We start from the raw sequence: 22,691 nt of genomic DNA, 5'->3' as shown, positions 1-22,691 counted from the left end.
TTTGGTACTAGTGAAATAAGTATTTTAAATTGCCTGGAGTACAAAGTGAAATCAGTTTTAGTTGCTCAGGTGAGACTATCAGCTTGGTTAATTAAAAAGGAATTATTTTTCTTTTATAGCATTCAGATTGGAAAAAAAGATGAAGCGCAGCACAAAACGTAGAAACCCAAAGGCCTTACCAAGACCTTCTCAAGATGAAGCACAGAATCGACAGGTGCCAAAGTCTTGCAACCAACAGAGCAGAATCAGCTATAGCAACTTTCTATCTGGGACATTATTTTCCCAAGCAACTGGTGAGTGCACCAACTACATGTTAATGCTGCAGCTTGAAAGAGTTCTGCGCATTTAGAGCTGCATCAGGCACCTTTCAGTATTTAACTGCTCATGATGAAAAGCTCATCCACTGAAATAAGAAGTAAAATTCTTTCTGCTACCAGAAGGCTTCTGCCACAGTTTTTTATAGTCAGCTTCATGTTTTTTTAAACCTTTCTTGAAGGACACAGAACAGTCCCACTGTGCTGAATCCTGGCCATCCTGCCAAGCTTTCTGTTGGAGCTCACTTCGCTACCATCTATTTACTTCACCACACGTCCCATGTGCTTTAGGTAGTTTTGGCTTAAGCCTAAACAGCAAATGAGAAGAGACAGCTGCCTCTCTGCAGGAACTTCTCACTGGTGACCCTGGGGGCTGAGTTGGCAGAACTATCTGGACTTATAAGAAGGCTGTTCTACAAAACAGCCTTAGAAAACTCTATTCACATATTAACTGGAGTAAAATATTTACCTCAGATCAGGAAGTATTGTATTTTTTGATGAAGAAACAGGTTCTGTACTCGAGCAGATAGTTTTATGGCATTTTAAAGCTGACCTAACATGCCTACCTTGATTTAAAATAAAAAGGCATCCCAATTCCTTTCACTAAGGAGTGAACTCTGCCAATAAAAAGGGCCTGAAGACTGAAATAAACTCACTTTAACAGTACTGAAAGGGAACAGATCTTGTCTTTAAAAGCCTTGTATACAAGGGTACTCAGATGGTTGTTAAAGTAAAAACAACATACAACAATATTTGCAAAAAAGCTTAATATAATCTTCTGAGTCTATAAACTCTGAACAATAAATAGAAAAAGTGTACATGGCACACCAGAGCAGCTAAATATTATAACAAACAAGTACAAATCGATAACGCTTACCTATATTGTCACTGATAATTTGTCACTACTGTGATACAACACAAGCTTAATATACAAGGCATTTTTCCAAAGGAAAACCACAGAACCAAGTTGATACAGAAGGTAAGGGAGAAGGGGAGACAAGTAACAAGGCACAAAAACCTCTCTTGCTGCAACCCTGTAAGGCACCACTGTGCAAACGTGAAACTATCAAAACCTGTAGTGGAGAAGTTCTAAATGTGTTTAAATGACTGGATAATGTATTTTAAAGATGACACTATGCTCATATCTTTGGGAATAAAAATACTTACAAACCTTTATTTACACTTATAGGCTTTTAAAAAAACAAGTTAGTGAAACAGGTGAATTGATACTCAAATACAGGAGTCAGTTAATTTCTCCCAGACAGCTTCACAAGTGCAACTTGGTCATGACCTATACTGGCCTTGTTAATAGAGTCCTGGATCCAATATGGTGCAGAGGGAAATGCTGCCAATTATGTCAAATTGTGTGTGGCGCACCGGTAATTTTAACAAAACAGACTTCAGGGATTAGAATGAGAATAAACTGATTTTCACTTGTAACCAAAAATGATTTAAATCCAGAGAAAAGGTCAGTAGCATCAATCTAACATCATACCTACAGCTCTTAATACCCAAAGTTTTAACTAATACTTCTATTTAAGAACTGGGCACTGGCATTTCTTCCCTATTCTGTTATCTGCTCAGAAAATCCATCATGAGACAAACTTCAGCAAAAACCTTCTCTCTCACTAGAAGGTTACAGATACATAATTAAGCTTACAAACTAAGTTCCCTCTTTTTTCTTACATCCCATGATCTCTACTACATCCCGCTAGAAGAAGTTTTTGTCCTCTCTCCAATTACATAAAAGTCCCCAGACTGTACTGAAATTACTTAAAATATGCACAGATTGGACAAGTTTTTGCAAAATGAGAAGGGGGTTTCACTAAAAACTAAAATTTTCTTCTAATGAAAGCTTTAGGAGGCACTCAGTTTCTCATGAGCTTCAGACACATGAATGACTTTTGTACTTGGGAACAATGTCAGTAGGCTACACTTCCAAAACTTCTGCTTCCATTCTTGCAACTTGAACAACTGCACAGCACATAGTAAACAATCTGAATGAACTTGACAATTCAGTTATTGGCTAAGTTTTGTTTTCTTACATGACATGTTTTACTCTTTTCACTCTACACTTAAATATCTTGCCACAAATCAAGACATTTAAGGTCAGACACAACCTGTAGCTTCAACGATGCTCAATCTACTGAGCTGCCAGAGAAGAAAATCAGGCCAAACTATTACATTTTAAACAACAGAGGAACTGGAAAAAAGAACAGTCTTCTGTGATAAGTTAACATTCATACAGCTATTTGCTGAAAGGCTGTGCCAGCTTCGGCATGCTTCATTCCTTATATTCAGTCCTGTTTTAAGGAAATAACAATTTGAGCAAATACAATGTAAACAGAGCCAGGTAGACTGCAATAGTAAAGGACAACAATATCATTGATCTGACAGGTTTAAGGCCAACTATTTATGTTTTGAAATATATCATACTTTTCCATGGCACTTAATACACTGAAAGTTAGTACTGGGTGACATTAAACAAGGGTATAGATATTCGTATCATATGTGATATATACACGTAGCTTCAGTTCCTAAAATAGAAAGTTCAAGTTTTCTTGCCCAAATAAAATCAATCCATGAAAGACCACCTGTGTTTTGCTATACTGAATAAAGTAATATTACTGTTTTAATCAATTTAGTGCAAACTGACTTAAGTCCAAAGACATACCATTCCTTGATTTTTAGTCACTACTTACCAAATGCCCCTATTTCTTTTAAAACACAACTACACTTTTTTTTCTTTAAAAGAACAGCAAACACTTGACAATTAGCATGCTGTTCTAGTCTACGTTAACAAAACTTGCCAATATACAAATCATGTTTTGGTCATGCAGCACAGACCCATCCTCAAAATAATCCATCTCTTAATTCAATCAGTCCAGAAGAGGAGCACAGTGCCGGATTTTAATTAGCAGGTCATCCTGGCCACTCCGTACTCCAAGCTGACAACAGCAGGCTCAGCTTTCGAGAACTCTGCCACAAATTCACTGTAGCGATTGTCTGCTGTGTTGCTGCCCTCTATAGTTCTTACAGCATCATTCACAGGGATCAGTGGCTGCTCCTTCTTGAAGCATGGAGGGGTCTTCAGTGCCATGGGTGCAGGATGAGCAGACTGCTGATGTTCCTTCACAAGGACTGCATCTGACTGCCCATTTCTCCGCTTTATTTTCTGAAATATAGAGAATGGTTACTAACAGTGAGCATGACTGCTTTACTGATAATATTCTGCTTTGAAAGGAAGCAAATCCACTTCTTTCGCTGGCCAACTCAGCGTCTGCAAAACCCTGTATTACATACCCTAGGTTAGATATGTAACAGTATTATTAAGTGTTAGGCCATTGGATAAGACATTGTTCCCCACAGTTTACAGCAGATGCTACAAGCACTGTATGCTTAAAATTTACAGCTGAGCAGAAGGAAGAAAGGTTGCCTGTCAATGTCCGTAGGGAAGGAGAGTTTCTTCGAGGCTTGCCCCTTGTTTGGTTGCTATCAAGATGGGAATACTTTCTTGAGTACAGGCAGAGGAAGACAGACCTTGGTACTATTAGCAAGCAGGGAGCTTGCAGGAGACCACAAGTCTCAGATGAAGAGCAGTTTCATACCTAAGCCCTTATGTCCTTCCTAAAAACCTTCTAAAAGACTTTTCCTTTAGATCTGCAAAATGCCAATACAGTTTGTTCAAATGCAGGAATACACTAAAAGATGTCAACTAGAAAACAGGACTAGAGGAAAGGACCTATCCTGCAAGCACTGAGCAAGACAAGAAGAAAGATTTGGATTAAGAATTTTTTTTTTTTTAATTCAAACAATCTCAGCCAGTAACTAGTTCAAGCTCCCAGTTAACTGAACTGATTTTTTTTGTGTCTTGACACCAACTTTTTGAAGATGGAAAAATCAGTAGGAAAGTCTACATCAAGATTTCAGCCAACTACATCTCTTCATCACTCAAGTGAGAAATGTGGGCTCAGGTGAAGTTAACACCTTGGAACAAGGTTCTAGAATATTCAAGACTGAGACTTCACTTTACATCTTGCTTATTCTTCAGCTTGCTTCATCTTGAGTTTTCATCTTGCTGCTTCAATTGTATAAAGACTTAAATATACAATTATGATTTGAAATAGTTTAAGATTAAGTGACCTGCATTCATTACAGTAGGATCAGTTTAATAGTCTTTCTTCCTAGAAAAGCTGTACTTCCCCCCTCCCCCCCAACATAACAAAGGAGTTGTGTTAACATTTCTAGCCACACAAAGTAGTAAAACTGATAATTAGAAAACTTGTGTTTCTTAAAAGGTATTATTCTGAAGTTTCAGCACCTTAACTGACTATAATGAAGTATCAATTAAAAGCCACTGATTAAGTCATACTAGAATAAAGTGAGATACACTATTCAGTCTTTCCTGCCTGTTTACTGTAGTACCTAGTAGAAGTCACTTATAGAAGTCTGATCTCTGGATTTAGCCTTGTCTTCAAATAAGCACTACAATGTATATGCCCCATAATTATGGTGACTTAGAACAGCATGCACCTGCATATGCAGTTAAAAGAAGGATAATACTTACTGCTTCCATTTTAGTAGCTATAATGGAAATAAAGTATTTTCAGTCTCCTTGATTTAGCAACACAGCTGTAGCTATGATGGGTACCTTGTTATCTAAGATAAGTTTCACATTAAATTTAACCTACATTAAGCCATCTTCAGTAATGCTTTGATAGTAGGAACACTTTTACAGAATACAGTTCATCAGTAAAGCAAAATAAATTGTGCCTAAGAGCAAAACATTGGCTGCACAGTCTGGCATTCAGCATAGAAGCATACAGTGAAAGTCAAAGTCAACATTACATAGAATAAGTGCTAGGCCATACAGTAGTGACATTCGTGTGAAAGCTAGCAGCATTTTTACAGACTGTAAATGTGAATTTGAAGAACAAGTCACAAGTACACACACTTATTTGGTAATACTTACAGCTTCCAGTTCTTTAATGTCTTCTTCGAGTTGTTTATTTTGTTCACTCATGTTCATTATAAGATTGAACACAGATTGCCTGGGATGCATACTTCGATCAAACTGATGGTACATATTTCTCCAAAACCTGCACGAAGCAGACAGTTTTAACTACACGGGATAAGAACAAAATTGAGGAAGATATACTGTATATAGTTTAACCTTACTTAAAATTGAATGATATTGTATTAGGCTCCAAAAGAGTTAGTTCTGGAGAAAAGTCTGGATTATACAGGGGATTCTGATACTTCTTTTGTTCATCCAGAAGGAACGGCCACAAGGAATAGGTCTTCTCTTTCAATCTTAAAGCAAGAACAGATCAAGATCAAGACACTGACTGCAAGCAAAAGACAGAAGCTGTTCAACTCAACATAATAAATCGATCTTAACTTTTCAAAAAGTTACCAGAAATACTTACAAATGTTGTATTAAAAGCTCTTAGTAAAATCAACTTCTTCCTGGCATATGCTAATGTTGGATAGAACTATCAGTTTTAGAAGTACTACTGCTTATGCTGTGCAAGTTTTGCCTAGTTGCAATAAATGCTTTTAAAATACAGTTTGAGACAAAGATGAACTGATGAAAACTTTACAGAAGTTTTCCAACTGAAAGCATTAGGAGACATCCTATTAATACTTTGACAGTAGTTAGTCTTGAGCAGGCAAGAATTTTAAGGTTACCTAAAAATAGATTGGGGGCTTTTTTTTTTGGGGGGGGGGGGCAGGGGGAGAAGCAGCCTTAACTTTCCCTATGAAAAATGAGCATGGAATTTTCTTCCAGAATTAGAAAGACTGGTCTTCAGTGTGCAAAAGCACAAGAAGCACTGCTGTTCCCTGATGCAGTTCAACATTTTCAGTACTACCAGTCCTGTCTATTTCTGTTCAGAGCCTAAAATGAAGAGTCACGGGAGTTCTTAGTCTGCCAGAATAAAGAAGAGATACATTACAATATGTCTGCTTACTTTAGTTCTTCTCGCTCTTTTTGGCAGTTTCCAAGGAAGTTACCAAACTGGCATGAATGGACATGTTCATGGATCTGAAGGAGGAAAGCTTCATTGTACTCAAAGGCTTGTGGGAATTGCTCAGTCAGATTCCACACACTTTCTAAAAACTGGGTGAACACTGGTGAGATCTCTTTTGGATCACCATCCAACTGACAACACCTGAAAAAGATTCCATAAACAGATTGAAACCGGTTTAAGTTAGAAATCAAAAAAGTCAGTTGCACTTGTTTTTACGTGACAGCATGTTAATTTGACACTAGCTTTGGTTTGGAGATTAAGCACCTAACTTTAAGAACTGGGGCAATTTTTGAATAGAAAGAAGTCTATATTTAAGCTATTTTTCTGACTTGTAAGTAATCACACATCTGTATTCAGTACAGAAGAGCAACATAAGACAGTTAAGTTCCTTTGTGTCTATTACTTCCATAGTCAACATTTGCAGTATACCAGCTAAAAGCAAATTAATAAGCAGTAAATAGCAGCAAGGCTGTTGTCATAGCTGATGATAGGCAGATTAAGGAAAAAACAGAACTCAACATACAGGACTTCTAAAGGTAGGCATTACTTCATCATTAAAAGTAAACATAAGTGTAAACTCATTTTTAAAAGATATCAAAACTAAGTGTTTTATATTGCCTAAATAGCTGGGATGTAGCTTTAGATTGACTGCGGCTAGGTCTGCATGTATGCAGATAGTGCAAAGCCATTGACATCTGAGAGTAAGGCACCAGTAGCACTAGAAATTTAGGTCTGTAATATAAATCAATTATCCAATAGGTATTTAAATAAATAGCAACACACAAAGTGCATTGTCTACTGAAAATAGCTTACTCACTGCAAAATTTCTAGCAACACTGCAGTAGTTTAACATCCACAAGTTGTCTTTTGTTTTTAAGACTACTTAGTTCAGTTCACTGTGTACATTTTACAGTATTGAAAGAGTGAACTACCTGTCAGAGAACTTGTGCCCAAAAGAGATCCAATCTTTCTCTATCAAGACCTAGAGGGTAAAAAAAACCAAACACACACTAAAATCTCATGTAAAATGTTACTCAATCTTACATCTATAGTATTAACCCCACAGGTTATCGATATATTGTATTTTAAGTTTGAGTGAAATAGTTGCTCCTACTGAGTTTGTCACTTTGTAGTTCCTTTATTTTCCTGGAAGTCTTTCACTAGAGATTCTCAAAGCACATTTCTAAAACTAGTAAAAAAGTTTAGCAAGTTGACAATCGGATAACTGCTGTTAAGCCAGGCTCGCTTTAAGCATACTAATGTTGTATAACTTCACAAGTAGATTATCAACCAGCTTGCAAGAAATTGCTAAGTATAAGAAAAATTTTAGCATTTCATTCCTGCTATCAGTTTACATAAAACCACACAATATAATCTTTGTTACATTTTATAGCAATAAGTTTGTTAATATAACCTAGCTTGTTATCACTTCATATAGTATCAAGCACCAAAAGGAACACAGGACTGCCTGCCCATTGCAGAAGTTTTCCCAGAAATCTAATTGACAATGAGGACTAAAAACAAAAAGATTAAATGACTTCCCTAAAGATTACACACATTCTCACTATTCACAAGAAATGAATCCTCTTCAAATTCTTCTTCAACTTCACTTTTGTGCTTGTAATATTTGTCACAGTTAGTTCTAACCAGTACCTGGAACTAGTTTTATATACTGTCTTTCAGGAGTTCCCATAACACCTTGTATTGCCACTGCAGAACACTGATTCTCCTACTCTAAAATTTGGAATAATCATACTGAAATTCTTCCTCCTCTCTGTAGAAAGATGAAGAAATTTAGATTGCTTAAATATCTTCAGGTCTCTGTCACTGGGGGAGTTGTCATTTTTAAATTTTAATAATGTTGATTTTGGGACAAGGGATAAAAGCACAGAGCTGCTATAACTTAATACATCTACTATCTCACATAAGCACTTTGGAATCCTTATGTCATAGATAAGGGGCTTTTTTGGATGCAAAGGCAACTATTGCAACATTTCTGCAGGGAGCCTAAAGCAATCCGCTATTTGTATTTCAGTTTTTTAGATTTTAAATAAATGGTTCTTCCCAGTAGCAAAGTATTTCCAAAAAAGATTTATCAGTATACTGCAAATCTTATTTTACATTTGTAACTACAAAAAAAGCATCACTATGTTTACACTGCTCCCTTTTGCACTCAAACATTTTACATATTTTATTTACCAAGGAACAACTCAACAATGCAACAGCTTGCTTACCATGAATCCTTTGATTGTTCTATAATAGGAATCTAGCAAGAGAGCTCCAAGAGAACAAACTTGGGAAGTCCTATCCCAGCCATCTGAGCAGTGCACTAATACACTTGCACTCTCAACTGCTATTGCCTGCAAAACACAGTTGTTTCTTAGTGAATGTTCTTGTCTAGACAGAAGTTAAAATTTAGTAAATAAATACAAGCTACATTTATCCCAAACTCACAGCATAGACCATTTTATTTAACAAAGCCAGAAAAGTGCTTATTATGAGGAAAGGATTTGATACTATCAGAAAGCTAGAAATTTCTCTCTATGGAAGTATAGAAAATTGTTTTCTATAGGAAAGAAAAGAAATTCCACTATCAACTTTGCACAAGGAAACAAGAACATCTACAGTTGTTCCCAGTTCTCTTTCTACCCCTTATAAAACTAAACTTATAAAAACCCCCTTGCAATACATACTAAAAAAAAGTAGACAACTACATAGTACAGACCAAACAGGTTAAAAAAAACAAAACACAAACACATCATTAAAAATACCCACTTGTTCATCATTATACTACACAAAAGTCAAGGACTAGGAAACACTTATTAGCTTCAGCTAAGAAACCAAATCCTGTTAGCCCAGATATTTGAGCATCGTCTTTAGAAGAATTATCCACTTTTAACTAAAGTAATTCCTTGTTATTTCACCTAGTAAAAACAAAGATCCAGGTTTTTTCTTCACCAAGCCCCCCTCAAGTCAAGCCCTTGGCTTCATAGGTGCCTGGCAGAGGCAACTGTTTCTCTGAATTCTTCATAAAGAGTCCCATTTCCTTGCCAAATGAAGTCAGCACAGTTGGTTTGGCTTCTTTGCCATTAGTGCCCCAGGAGTTCTGTTTTTTTAGGGTACACTAAATAATAGTTTGCTCAATCCACCTCCAAACTGGTTACACCTTTCATAAATATCTAAAAGAACCAGGGAGCATAAGAATCCCTTCATCTCCCAATATGGTGACCAAACAGCATTCAAAAAAATCCCAAAACATTAGCTGACATATTTAACATCTCCAATCATAAAGAAACATGTAATAGTTAAAACAGCATGTCAGATGTACTGGTGTATACTAAGCACCTACCTCCAAAAACATCAATTGCAAAGTTTTACACATTACATAATATTAAGTATAATTTTGCCTGGTAGAAAGTCAACTTCCCATCAAATAAAGAAACAGCATTCAAGTTACCTTGACTAAGAAGACAGCAGCATCCAACACAGCTTTGATGTGACGCAGCCATCCAGAATTCTCCAAACCAGACAAAAAGTCATTGACAGACAAACCCTTCATGCCACTGACTGAAAGAAACCAAGAGTTAGAAAGCCTTAAGCAGTTGCAGCTACCTATACCCTGAAATGGAGAAAGAAGAATAATTGTATATTGTTTTTAATGCCCTCTGTTGTAAGTTGATTAGAAATCTTTCAGGAAACCACCACTCAAATGGTTAGAAGAGGGGTACTACAAAGTGTTCTCCATTCAAAATTCAACTCTGTAGAACTACAGTAACCATGAATGACAAGAGTTAGATCTTTGTCTTTTTGACAAAGTAACATTCAGAGTAAATACACTGGTTACCCCCAATAGGGAGCCTTAACCTTGCCTTGCAAGGGAAGCAACACAACTGCCAAAAGCTTACCAGAAATACTTAAGAATTACAACTGCTAGTAGGAAGTAGCTGCATCCAGACAATATACACAGTTCAGAGTAGTCAGACTGCCAGAGTTTCATCACCTTCTCCACTCTGCTTAGTAGAATAAAGTGAGTGCAGTACAAGGACATGGTGATGAACTGAAAACCATCAAGATTTTGTCTACCTCCAGACTTCACATACTACAATTCTGACTGATCTCTACCATTCTTCCCTAGTATACTTTGATCCTGTAACCATAATGCCAGTTGAAAGGGCAGGGAAGAACTCAAGTTAAAGGAAAGATGCCTTGCAGCAAGAGGCATAGAGGTAGACTAAAAGTTTCTCACACAGACACTTACTAATTCACAAATGAGACAGATAAAATGGTACAAGAACCAGGTTGAGTAGCAACTCAGAGTTACATTACTGTCCAAACATGACAAACTTCTGGCAATAAGAAAAGAAATATTCACTTCAGCTATGTGTGATTCTAAGAGAAGATACCTGAGGTCGCCATCTACAAAAATACCTGCCCCTGCCACAGCAGAAGCCTACTTTCTACCAAGCTTAATGGTTGGACTTTATGATCTTAAAGGTCTTTTCCAACCTAAACGATTCTATGATTCTAAGCTAGTGGGCCCCAAATGAAAATAAAAAGGCTCTGTAGCCAAAAGCTATCAGTGGGGATATTCATACAGCAGCTGCAAAGTAATCTTTATCTCTGACTATGGGAGGAAGTGAGTCTGTAGGGGAAGTAGAGAACAAAATTCACCAAGTCATTCTGTGACACAGTTTTACGTTCAGTCAAGTCCCCTGATGTAATGAAGGCTATAAACTTTTAAACCACTGCCTTGTGGAGCTTTCCGGTACCTGCACTATATGTTTCTCAGTTCAGCCATACAAGTTTTGGTATACTCCCCATTTCTCAGGAAGAGTCATACTGCCAGTTGCTGCTGAATGCTATAACAAATACAGGCTTTCAAATAAGTATTGCAGCACCTTTTCTAAAGCCCATACATCTTTGACATCTACAAAACTATCTAGCAACCATAGCACAATGAGGTAACAAAACATCAAGAAACCCCTGGATACAAGAACTAATTTTGAAGGTTAGTCTGTAAATATCAGTAAGAGCAGAAAAAGCTATGCTAGTTTTCCCTGGTCTTCGAAGGAGATAGCATCATTAGGCAAGAGTTCTGCTTCTAAAAGGTCTAGCACATGGAAGAAATCAGCTGAGAACTACTTGATCCCTTCAGCTAGCTCACACTCTCTCTACACCAGTGGTTCCATACACCTGTTCAATCACAACAGTATACAAACAGGTCCACCACTCTATGGTAAAGGAAAAAACGTAAAAATACACAAATATCTGGAAATTCAAACATTGCAGGGAAGAGATTGGACAGATAAGGCAATGTCTAGAGGCACTATTCATGGCTGCTCACCCCTACATTCTGTAGCTTATGGTTTAAAGCACAAGCTTTCAGCTAGAAAATAAAAGTGCTTCCAGTCCTCAGTTTGTTTTTACCCAGATACTGCCGTCAAAATCTGATTTTGACCAGAATTTTCAGCTTGGTAGAAATATTTCATCACTAGTATTTCGCCCTTCTAGCTAGACTTGTATATTTTTTATAAACCAAGGCAGAGATAAGAACACATATATTGAGCCCAAAGAATTACTTTCCATTTCTGTGAATTAACACAGACATTTATTTCATCACTAAGTAGTACAAAAAGAAATTGCATTGACACTGTTTTGAGACTTATATGCTAAAAAATCATTTCTAGTCCCTTATGGTCCCTAAAAGGGTCAAAGATAATTTACGGTACCACTAAGATGTTTAGCTACTTCACAATAACTATCATTCAAGATAGCTTTGGCTATATGGATCCCATCATAAAAATGCATGCCCTGCATGCATGTGAGCCCCAAAATCCCCAAAAAGCGTTCCATTGCTTGATTATCCTTATACACACTACTAGCAATGCCTCAGGCAGCAGTTCAAGAGGCGACTAGAACCTGCAGACTGAAGCACAGTGGGTTGGGGGCAGAAGTTGTTTTTAACGAACAAACCTCAACAACCCCATCCCCCATACAGACACTCTACATAAGCCACAAACCACCCCCCCCGGCCTTAGTTAACACACTTCCATCATCAAAATACACGCAGCAGACTAAAGTGGCTATCATTGAGCCTTTTCCTCAAATATTTCCTGCAGAGATGCTGTTTCTTGACACATGCAAAACGTTTTTGCTTATCAGAGTTCAATCTTTTCTGACATGTAATACTATGTTTTTGAATATATAAAAACGGGACTTGATATTAATACAACAGCAACAAATTTAGTCTATGTGACTGTGATTCTTCCATTACTGTTGTATAGATGGGCAGGCAAGAGTCATCATGTCCACACTGAAGAAAGTTATTTTAGAAAAGTTTTGTTTCACTGCATGCAAGACATTTTAAAAAAACTAGCTGAATCTGAGATGAAGACAACCGTAAATCCCCCTAGCATGCTCCATGGTGTGGTCCCATTACAAAAGGGTGTTGGGAAGGATTATGTCTTACATTCCGCTTGCAAATGGAATCGTTAGATTCTGAAGGAAATCAGGTAGATAAACAAAGAACCTAGGAGCAGGACACATGCTGAAGAATGAATAACAGTTGTTTGTTATAAATAAAACTGAGGACAGTCCCAGTTACAATGGCCCTTGAACAAATCGGGTCACTGGTATCACATCCCTGATTTGAGAACATCCAATTCAGCACATCCAGGGGAAGCTAGTACACAGAAGTTAAATGGCATTTTTCTCATTTTAAGCTGTGAACCATTTTCATAGCATTTCCCTCCTGATCACCCCACTGATGGCACTTTTCTACAGGGGTCTGAAGAGTAAATTATTGCATATCTCCCTAAATTTTAAGAGTCCTTCGTACCCCTAAAGATGCTTCTATTTCTAGACTGGCATTCAGCAAAAAACTCTAGTGAATTATATAGACTGAACAGAGGTAGAACAACTGTGTTCATTTACCCCAAAACCTGATCTGAAGAACAACTATAGACATTAGTCATGATTTTGTTTAAATCGAGTTTAAATAAACCAATTCTCCACACAAGGAAAAACTAAAACATATTCCATCCTTAATGAAAGCTACAGAAAGATATTTGTTAAGTACTCTTGGTGGGATGCTAAGTCAAATGGAAGGAATATGAAGTCTGTGAAGTTTAACTGTGTGATGCACACATTTCTGCATCAGACATTATTACACAGGAGCAGGCCTCTTTAAAAAACATAAATCAAGATTTATTAGCTAGTTTTCTGGAACTGAAGATACTAGCAAAAGAAAGAGGGATTATGCCAAACTTCAGTTTAAGTTCAGGGTCACACTGCTCATCTTTCCCTTCAATCAAGTACATGCAGGAATAACCACAAATACATATATTATCAAAGCTCAGTAGTGTTCCATACAGAGTGCCTGAAGAACAGGTTAGCAGCAGATAGAGGCTCAATGAGAGTGAAGTAAGACTACACCACTAGTCTGTAAGATTTCTTGACCAATGTAGCCAGAATGTCTTCATCAATATAGGCTTCCATACAAGTGTAAGCCTTCTCCATGACTGGAAATATTTGTGTAATTCTAGAAGGCAAGCACTTATGTGTTGTTTGTCAGGTGTGAAAGCCTGACTTCTGCCACTGTACTCTAATCTCAGTATTGATACTCCACAAAGCATCTGAAGTTTTTTTCCAGTTGTTTATTAAATAGCTCTGTTAATATTTTATCTAGACTTCAGCCTCTCCATTTTCACCATCAGGTGGCAGGCAGTGGTATGGTGAGGTGGTTCACTTTTCCCCCTGCCCCACCCTCTACAAACACTGTAAGATGGCCTGGTGCTTGTAGGTGCAAAGGGCTCAAGTTTTGTACAGACCATATGCTTATTATGAATTCTGTGGAACTGAGTGCTCCTTGAAGAATCAGTATTCCATATATGAAAATGTATGTACAGACACACATTATTTTGTGTATTTATATTACACATATGTGTATACATGCATATATACTTGGAAAACACAGAAGTCTCCCACAAGCCAATGATATACTAATCAAGTTCACCCAAGACATATGCACCACTCAGTTAATTTTCTTCAAAATAACTCCATTCATTGGGTTTACAGTTTAAAAGGTAAAGGTTTAAGGTAATTCATTACCACAGAGCACAGCAAACTGGTACTACACATAAAGCTGATATAAAATATAGAAATACCAATAGTTTGCATAAGCTATTAAAGACTTCAAAAAATATTTATCCTATTTTCATACACACTATTATAGTACAGTTAGAACATACCTTACAGAAGTTTTTGTAAGCTGGATCTCATTACATGAATATTTTCAATGCCAACAAACTGGAACCTAATGTTAGAGTAGTTGTCTTCATTTTCATAGCCCTTCCCAGCAGCTCTGTTTGCCATTGCATTAAGCTTAAAAGAGCAAAATAAAAATACTGAAAACCAGTACTTGACATAAAAACCTCAAGGTAAGAAATGTAAGTCATGCAATTTCAATGGAATACACTGGGAAAAAACCACACAAGAGTACATACTATAAACATTCTAATAAATTAAGTTTGTGGCAAATCAACTTGAAAGCATTCAAGCGTACAAAAGGCATGGTACATGGACTGTCTGTTGCTTTTTATATTTAGAGCTGACATATCTGAATAATGCATTTAATAATTTCCTATTCTCTCCTCCGTATTCCCACCAACTAACCTTTACTTATTTCCAAACATTTCTGAGCAAAGACACTACAAAGCAATTAACCTAAGAAGGAAAGAGTAAGACCCAGACTTAACCATACGTGTACTTTCCAGGCATCCTAAAAGCATCAGTTTTGGGGGTAAGAAGCTAATAAATTGCTGCAGCTCTAAAAATTACAACTATAAAAGCCACAGTTGGCTCAGTTTCAGTCTGTCAAACTGACCAACTGCTGAACCCTGCCCAAAATAAGCGCAGATCCTACAGTGTAGGATTTTCACTTTACATCCTTGTTTTCCAGCTCCTGGGTTCAGAGATTTGAGTGAAATGAATACCAATTTAAATGCAGATGGGGCTAAAAAGTGAAAGTTACCCCACACATTCCAACACAGGTCAAAAACCCAACATAATTCAATTTAATTAGACAGTGTGAAGTATAACCTCAGAATGCTACAACAGAATTTCCCTTACTTCTTCCTGGCTAAGATGGACAGCAATAGCAGTTTTCACAGAAGACAGTACTCCCTCCCATTCTAAAAGAAACCCCAACACAGCTCACCATTTCATGAATTTAATTTCAAACAGTTACAATGACTTGGATCCCACTCAACTGTTCACTTCTTAACTATGTTTCAAGTATATTTTTAAATGCACCTTCCCAAAAGTTCACTAGCATATTCAGTGAATTCTAGCTGAGTCCTGAGAGGGGCTCAACTTCTTTAAGAAAGCAAGTAGTTAAACACCTGAATAGAGAGGCCTAACCTTACCTTTAAAGAACATTTTTGCCCATGAAGGAGTCATATTTAACTCCAAATTTTTCAGAATTACACTGTATCCCTGTAATCTTAATGTTCAGGAAGAAAGGCTAGTCTGTAGAACCTGAAATACATACCTTCGGCCTGGTGTCCATTACATACATGTAGCGATTTGAAGGATTTGCTTTACTGATGGCTTGCAACATATGTTCATCTTCCAAGCACCTGGCACTGAAACCTGAGAGAGGTTGACTGCATCTGCAAATTGCAGCCTGCCATGGAAAACAAAGAACAAATTAGCATCAGTTTAATACCTTTAATTGAAATGCTTTGCATAATTCTAAAAAGATACTGAAACAAATTGTTTCATTCGGCAGGTAACAGCACTAAACTGAAAAAGTTTAGGTGTTCCAACTTTTTAAGTACATCACTTGCAAACCTTCAAACACAGTACCTACAACTTAAATCTAAAGGTTTATCAAAACATTTTTTCAGGCTCATCTACATGGGCAAGGTACTGGTTTACAGAACGTACTTTCCCCCCCAAGTATAAAAATTCCAAAAAAGTATAGGAAAGCAAGTTACTCTCTTGGTATGAAATGAATTATGGTTGGTTTTATTACACAAGTACAATATGTTGTAGTCTAATGTAATTTCCATCACATCCTTTTCAATTATATATTGTATTTCAGAAGGTATCAGGTACACCTTCCAAATAGTAATTATCTTCAAATGCATCTAGCAGTTTAACACTCACCCTTCTTCAACTCAGCAAGGTGACAATCCTTCTCTCCCTTCAAAGATACCTTCTAACCAAGACAGGCAGATGCTGCTTCACACCGCTCTACCAAATCCCGCAAAATCTTCTTATTTCTCATCCTCTAGTTCTTTTTAGCTTGCAAATTCCTCCTTAAAGAACCAATTCTATTCTTTTGGTGGTTTGGTTTTTTTAACCCCCATTTTGACCTAACAGATTTTATTCTTGATATATCAAGGAAGACAGATCACTTAACAAAAAGCTATCTTCAGTTATCTTAAGGTCAGTTTCTGAAAACTTTAAGAGATTCAACTGATTATCAACTGATTACTTAAGGATTTCTTTTAAACTGGCTTAGCTTAATTCAGCATCCTGTTAGACACCACTAGTGTCAGCTGTATTTAAGGTTATTATGAGTTAGACCATTCTCATACAAACGTCACTGCACTTACCTCCTTACCTACCCTGAACTACTGCCAAGTGTTGAGAAACACTTTTCAGCACATTTCCATTAAGAGGAAGACACACTATACCTCTTTATTTTTATGATAATACGACAACACTGGGAATCTTCCTTTGCTTCTGAACTTGGAGCTACCAACAATTATGGGCTTGCTTGCAGTTCTGGGAACATAAAGTTCTCTAGGATAGGTTTCACAAATCTGAAAGACAGATACACAAAAAGAATTTTATGTACAAGGCACGAAGCCTATACTAGTTTTATTGCATCCAATTTGAGAGAAGTTAAGTGAAATAAGAGACAAAGGATAAACACTAACATCTTTCCCTACATACACGTAAATAGCTCAGAAGAGGAGACAATCCGTGGATACCCATTTGTACTTCTTTATCCAAGTTATACAACCAAACACTGCTGGAAAGCACTGCTATACTAGCATTCACCTCAAGAATGTGACTCTTCAGTAGAAATACTAAGAATGTGTTTCAAATAAGATACTGAAATTATTTCCCTCATCTTTTGTATTTGCAGATTACAAAGTAAGATGAAATCTAATCTGTGAATCAGCTGCACCACCACAGCCATTGTTTCTCACAGCCAACATTGCAAATGCTAAAGTAGAATCCTTCTCAGCTAAGAGAGAGAACAAAGCTGCAGAGCACCAGAATTGCTGGGACTGGGCTTCAAACAGGTAAGTATACTCTAGAAACAATCCCAAAGAACACATGCATCCATGCAAACATACTCTCTCAATGAGGCCTTTGAAAAAACTTCAGTCGTAAAGTTGTGAGATAGCACACTGATTAAGGAGTTAACTCTCTCCACCTGCAAGTTTTTGCTTATGCTGCAAGCCAAGTGATTTCATAGTATTAGACTGTTTTCTATAGGACTAGAGTCAAAGGATAAAGCAGAAACAGATGCAGAGCAAAACATGTTTCCATTACAACACTTACCTTATAATCACGATTTGCATCGGACAACTGCCAGTTAGCATTTGGCACTCCCATTCTCTTATACTCTTCTGCTAGATCAATAAGCTGCCAACCTTTGACTTGCTCAGATTTATTTTGTTTTGGATTATAGGAGAAGGCATACAGTTCTTCGTATTTTGCTAAAAGGTAAAGAATAAGACTACCTGATGAGTTGTCCCCAAAAATGTCTGAGTGGAGAAAAGTAACACAGTTGACAAGCCTTGAAATTGTCCAAATTGCAGAGAAAGTTTTAGGCTTCAAGATTCTCAGAAGCAAGACTAAACAGATACTTGACACTCTTGAAACATTTATTCTGCAGCTATCATACTGTTAACTGACACAGTTATAGATATTTAGTTAAAGGCAGGTTACAAGAGCCTTCTTGAGTGTGCTTGACCTATTTCAGCCAGGACATTTCTAGAGCCATACAGGCAAAGCAGAAGTCACAAAGTGAAGACTGACAAAATTAAACAAGACAAAAGGCAGAATTATTAGAAGACTTCACAAGAGCTAAAAGAACAAAATTTTTGGAGGTAAGAACAGAAATTTACATCTACTGAACTTTAAAAGCAAAAAGTTTTAAAGTTTCCTTTAAAGCTTTCAAAATATTTTGTTTTTCCTAATACACTATTCACATATCACAGATGACAACATTTTACATTGCATTTTCTGTTTTGTGTTTAGAACAAAATACCATACTAGGTGACAGAAGTCTCTTGTAAAGCTGAATTGGTAGTGCTATTTTAGCATCAAAACTTCAGCTTTATTTTTGAAACTGCATGAAATCAGTAACAAGTTAGTATTTGCTTAGTAGCATTTTATCTATGGAACACACCGATTAAGAAAGCTTATACACATTTATATTCACAATTTCAGGGATAACATTAGAAATGCAAAAAACCCAGGAATCTCACATTCTGTTAGTGAACATCAGTGACCTACAAAAGCCAGACAACACATCTTCTGAATTTGTATGCAGACTAATACTTAATCATTAAAATTCTTTTACATACCAAATCCATTTAAAAGACCTTTTTTTAATGTACATTATGTAAAAGAGTCATGGATTTTTTTCCCCCCTCCCCCTACCAACTTGTTATCCAGGCATATACTGCAAAGTCTTTCACAGTTAGAAGCATTACCTGTTCTTGACAGCTGAAGCAGAGAGTTGTAAATGTCATGACAATCTCTCTCTCTGGGAACAACAAAGTGAACTATCCTGAAGTTCTTGCACTGGATGACAAGGGGGCACCCAGAAGTTGTCAAGGGAAGTTTTTCCACCGCAGCAATGTGATGATGTAATATCTGTGACATACAAGAACTCACAGCGTAAGCATGCCGATGAAAAATGAGAACAGCATACTATTTACAAAAGCAGATATAAGACACATTAAGTGATGTGAAATATGGATTTTGACTAATTTTCTCAATCATTCAGTTATAAAGAGAAATAAATTTAGAAGAAGAAATCCAAGACTGGCATTTTGGTCAGGATACCATAATTCGTCAAAATTTAATTATTCTCTTCCCTCATATTCTGAGGTGTTACCTAATGTTTGTAAGGGGCAGTAAATATCCTTCTAAATGCAAAAAAAAAATAAAATCAAGAAGTAAACTCCACTAGGCTTGTTCAGTCCTCTTCTATAACTTTGCGAACTGACACACTCATATCTAATTAGGCAGGGTCCAAATAGGCTATCTGCCCCTTTTTTTTTTTTAAAGGATCTACAGGAACATACTTCACAATTTTCAGGCAAAATAAAGCAAATCAGGGAAAGAAACTCGCTGTATAAAAGATACAGAAGATGCTGAAGATTTTAGAATTCCAGTATTCAACATCTATAGAATGAACAGGAGGTAAGAAAACATCTCCTGTATTACCCATTGCACTATGTAGACATGAAAGTCTCTCAGCTAAATGCCTTTCAACCACTCTAACAGAAGACTGTCACAGTAATGGATATACAAAAGCCCTCCATAGATTTATCTGTGTGGCAAATCTACACAGAATTTAATACATAGGAAAGTAACAGCTGTTCAACCATGGGAAGAAAGCCACGGATACATTACCTCAACTGAACAAGATGTTCTTGGTATCATTTCAATTATCTCACTGAAGCAATCATCTCTTCTTAAATATTGATCAGAATGAGACAGACATCTGAAAACTATGCTGCCAAATATGCATTTACAAAAGACTATCTTGGAGACATTATCATAGTTATACTCAGAGTATTGCATTTCTGTGATAATGGAAGTACCAAGTATATGTTCAATTTCCCCAAAATGAAGCCTTTTAACATAGCGCACAGGGAGATGCAAGTAACACTTCTGAATCATGTTCTCCCCAATAACCCATTTTATATGAAAGGGTAACAGTTTGGTTTGTACAAAATTGTACATTGTATCCAAGAACAAATCATGGAAAAGTAACTTTTCTTGAAAGCACCATGAGGCATCTAGTCAGATAACCTGGATTACCCTTAATCCTGTATCCTGAAAAATACACCTACAGAAAAAAAAATTAACCACACCAAGGGAAATGAGATTTCATCCTGGAGGATGATAGACTTAAGGCACTGAACTCAATCAGGTAGCTGAGCTACAATGGAAGCCAGAATCTGATGTCCACATGTGTGCCACCAGGGCATTGAGCAGGAAAACTGATGGGAATTACTGTACTAGCCAACTTTGATTGTACAACATTGGTAGTGGTCATCAAGAAGCTGCAGCCCCTTCCGAATTCTTTTATTCTGGAGATGAATACTTGGGAAGAAACAGCTGCTTACCACTCTAAAAAAGGGCATGGGATCTTCAATATTTCACCAAAGCCTAGATCTTTGGATTTTGCTGTCTCATTTAACATAGGCGGGATCGAAATACAAGGTAAGTTAATGCAGAATTTTTAAACCTGATGCTTAAACTATCTAGCAGTCTCCCACTCCTGCCTCTGAATTGCGGTGCAAGTCAATTGTTTAAGAAAACCACCACACCTTCACTCAAGAATACAAGTGAAGGCTATAGAAGAAATTACAGCAGCTTGAAGAGAAACGAGCATTTTCAACACTACCTGATTTCAACTGCAGCAGTGTCATGCAAGAGTACAATCTGCAAATTACTAACTTAATATGATACCATGAACAAGGAGAGCATGAGGAATAACTTACAACTTAGATGAACATTTTAGTAAACAAGTTCAACCTTAGATCAGGAAGAACAAACGCATCTGGAGAACCTATGCTTTTGAGCCACAAGCTTTTGTTATCCTTACCCATGTTTCTCTCTGGCTTGAATCTATGAATAACAGATGAGTTGCTGTAAGGTATAGAGTTCCCGTCAGTGATTTATGGCTCGTGCTGAACCTATCTAGTAATTTCACTTGCTCTACCTGTAAGAAAAAAGGGGAGAGGGAGCAAAATTTAATTTTTGCTTTTTGCAGAAAGCAAAATCCTAACTTTGCAAAAGCTCTGTCACTTTGTGCAATAATGTTGAAAATGGTAGAAAGCATAACACAGCGCGCATAAGGCTATTTGGGCCAAACTATTAAGAACACAATAGTGGTCACATAAGCTTTGAGAAGACTGACTAGTTAAAATATCCTGTTTCAACACAAAAAGTGCATAATGAAGGCACAATGCTAGGCTCCGAATACTTACTCCATATACATAATTACTATGGTTATTTACTAGTAAAAGACCAGGATATCAAGTTCTTAAAAAAATAATTAAGAATGATTAATTAATAAGCTTTTAGACTGCTTCCCCAAAGTAGAGCAAACACACACTAACAATTTCCTGTTATTGAGATGCCAGCACTGAATGAACAGCTGATCTCAGCAACATGCTTCCTTGGCTGTCTGCAGACTCACAGCCATAAAGATTATGTCCTCCTGACTTCAATTTTAGGTATCTACTGTCTTTTATGTCATCCCCAACTTTAAAAATCTAGATCATCATAACCTCGCCTCATAGTCAAAATAAATTCTAATGAAATGTAAGCATTATACTAACAATTACAACAATCTCCTAGAAATTCAAGGACTGTGCTGGCATTTGAAGCAGGTATTTCAAGCTTGAGTCTTGAAAGGGCAAATTTCTCCTCCTGGTATTCCATCAACATTGTTATCTCAATCCCATGGAAAACATTTCAGAAGAAGGTGATTTCTAGATGGCCTGCATTTTATCTGCTGCTCATAACCTCACGGGCCCCAGAGTTTGCTTTATTTGAAGCAAACATTACATGATTCTTTGTGTGCAACAACAGGAAAGGAGTGTGGTGAATGGCTTATCTCCATGCATTCCTCTATTTCTTGGCAGCACTGTCTCATTAACACCAAGTTAAAGCTCTTATGCTTGAGCCTTACTGCTACTGCTGTTACATGCATGGCAGAACTCCAAAACCTTCCACACAAGCAAGACCAGCACCCGGATGAGGTGACTAGGAGAGCCCACATCTACTGTGCTGATGTTAAGCCGTTTTTAATTCATATGTACAAGCTTATTTATCTACTAAAAGCACATTGTCTCTTCAATTCAGGTATTTCTTATAATCCAGCAAGGCCTAATTTTGTGTTTGAAAGTTAGAAAAGCAATTTAACACATAAAAAACAGAGTGGAGGAAATGCAAGTATCTACTAAAAGCCAGGACTACTATGATATTCTAGATTTCAGTTTAGAAAGCAAAAAAATTGGAAGCTACATGCGTCAGTACCTCAACATACATTACACTGTAACCGGCAAGGCAT

The 22,691-nt window shown here is 37.0% G+C and overlaps 1 protein-coding gene across 1 annotated transcript; it reads right to left on the bottom strand.

Annotated features, from left to right (window-relative positions):
• Positions 1-886: 886 nt before the first annotated feature.
• MTMR6 (myotubularin related protein 6) lies at positions 887-22,691 on the bottom strand. The gene is given in 14 exon segments (XM_009290284.1): positions 887-3,489; positions 5,287-5,413; positions 5,493-5,627; positions 6,287-6,487; positions 7,279-7,328; positions 8,581-8,706; positions 9,804-9,913; positions 14,596-14,728; positions 15,897-16,031; positions 17,050-17,178; positions 17,930-18,087; positions 19,090-19,252; positions 21,219-21,335; positions 22,668-22,691. Coding segments are annotated over 14 exon segments (1,869 nt in total). The 3' UTR covers positions 887-3,228.

This window comes from Aptenodytes forsteri, unplaced genomic scaffold (genome assembly GCF_000699145.1).
Source record: "Aptenodytes forsteri isolate BGI_AS27 unplaced genomic scaffold, ASM69914v1 Scaffold155, whole genome shotgun sequence".
Lineage (NCBI taxonomy): Eukaryota > Metazoa > Chordata > Aves > Sphenisciformes > Spheniscidae > Aptenodytes > Aptenodytes forsteri.
The sequence above is the reverse complement of the archived record's forward strand: the minus strand, read 5'-3'. Positions and strand labels throughout refer to the sequence as shown.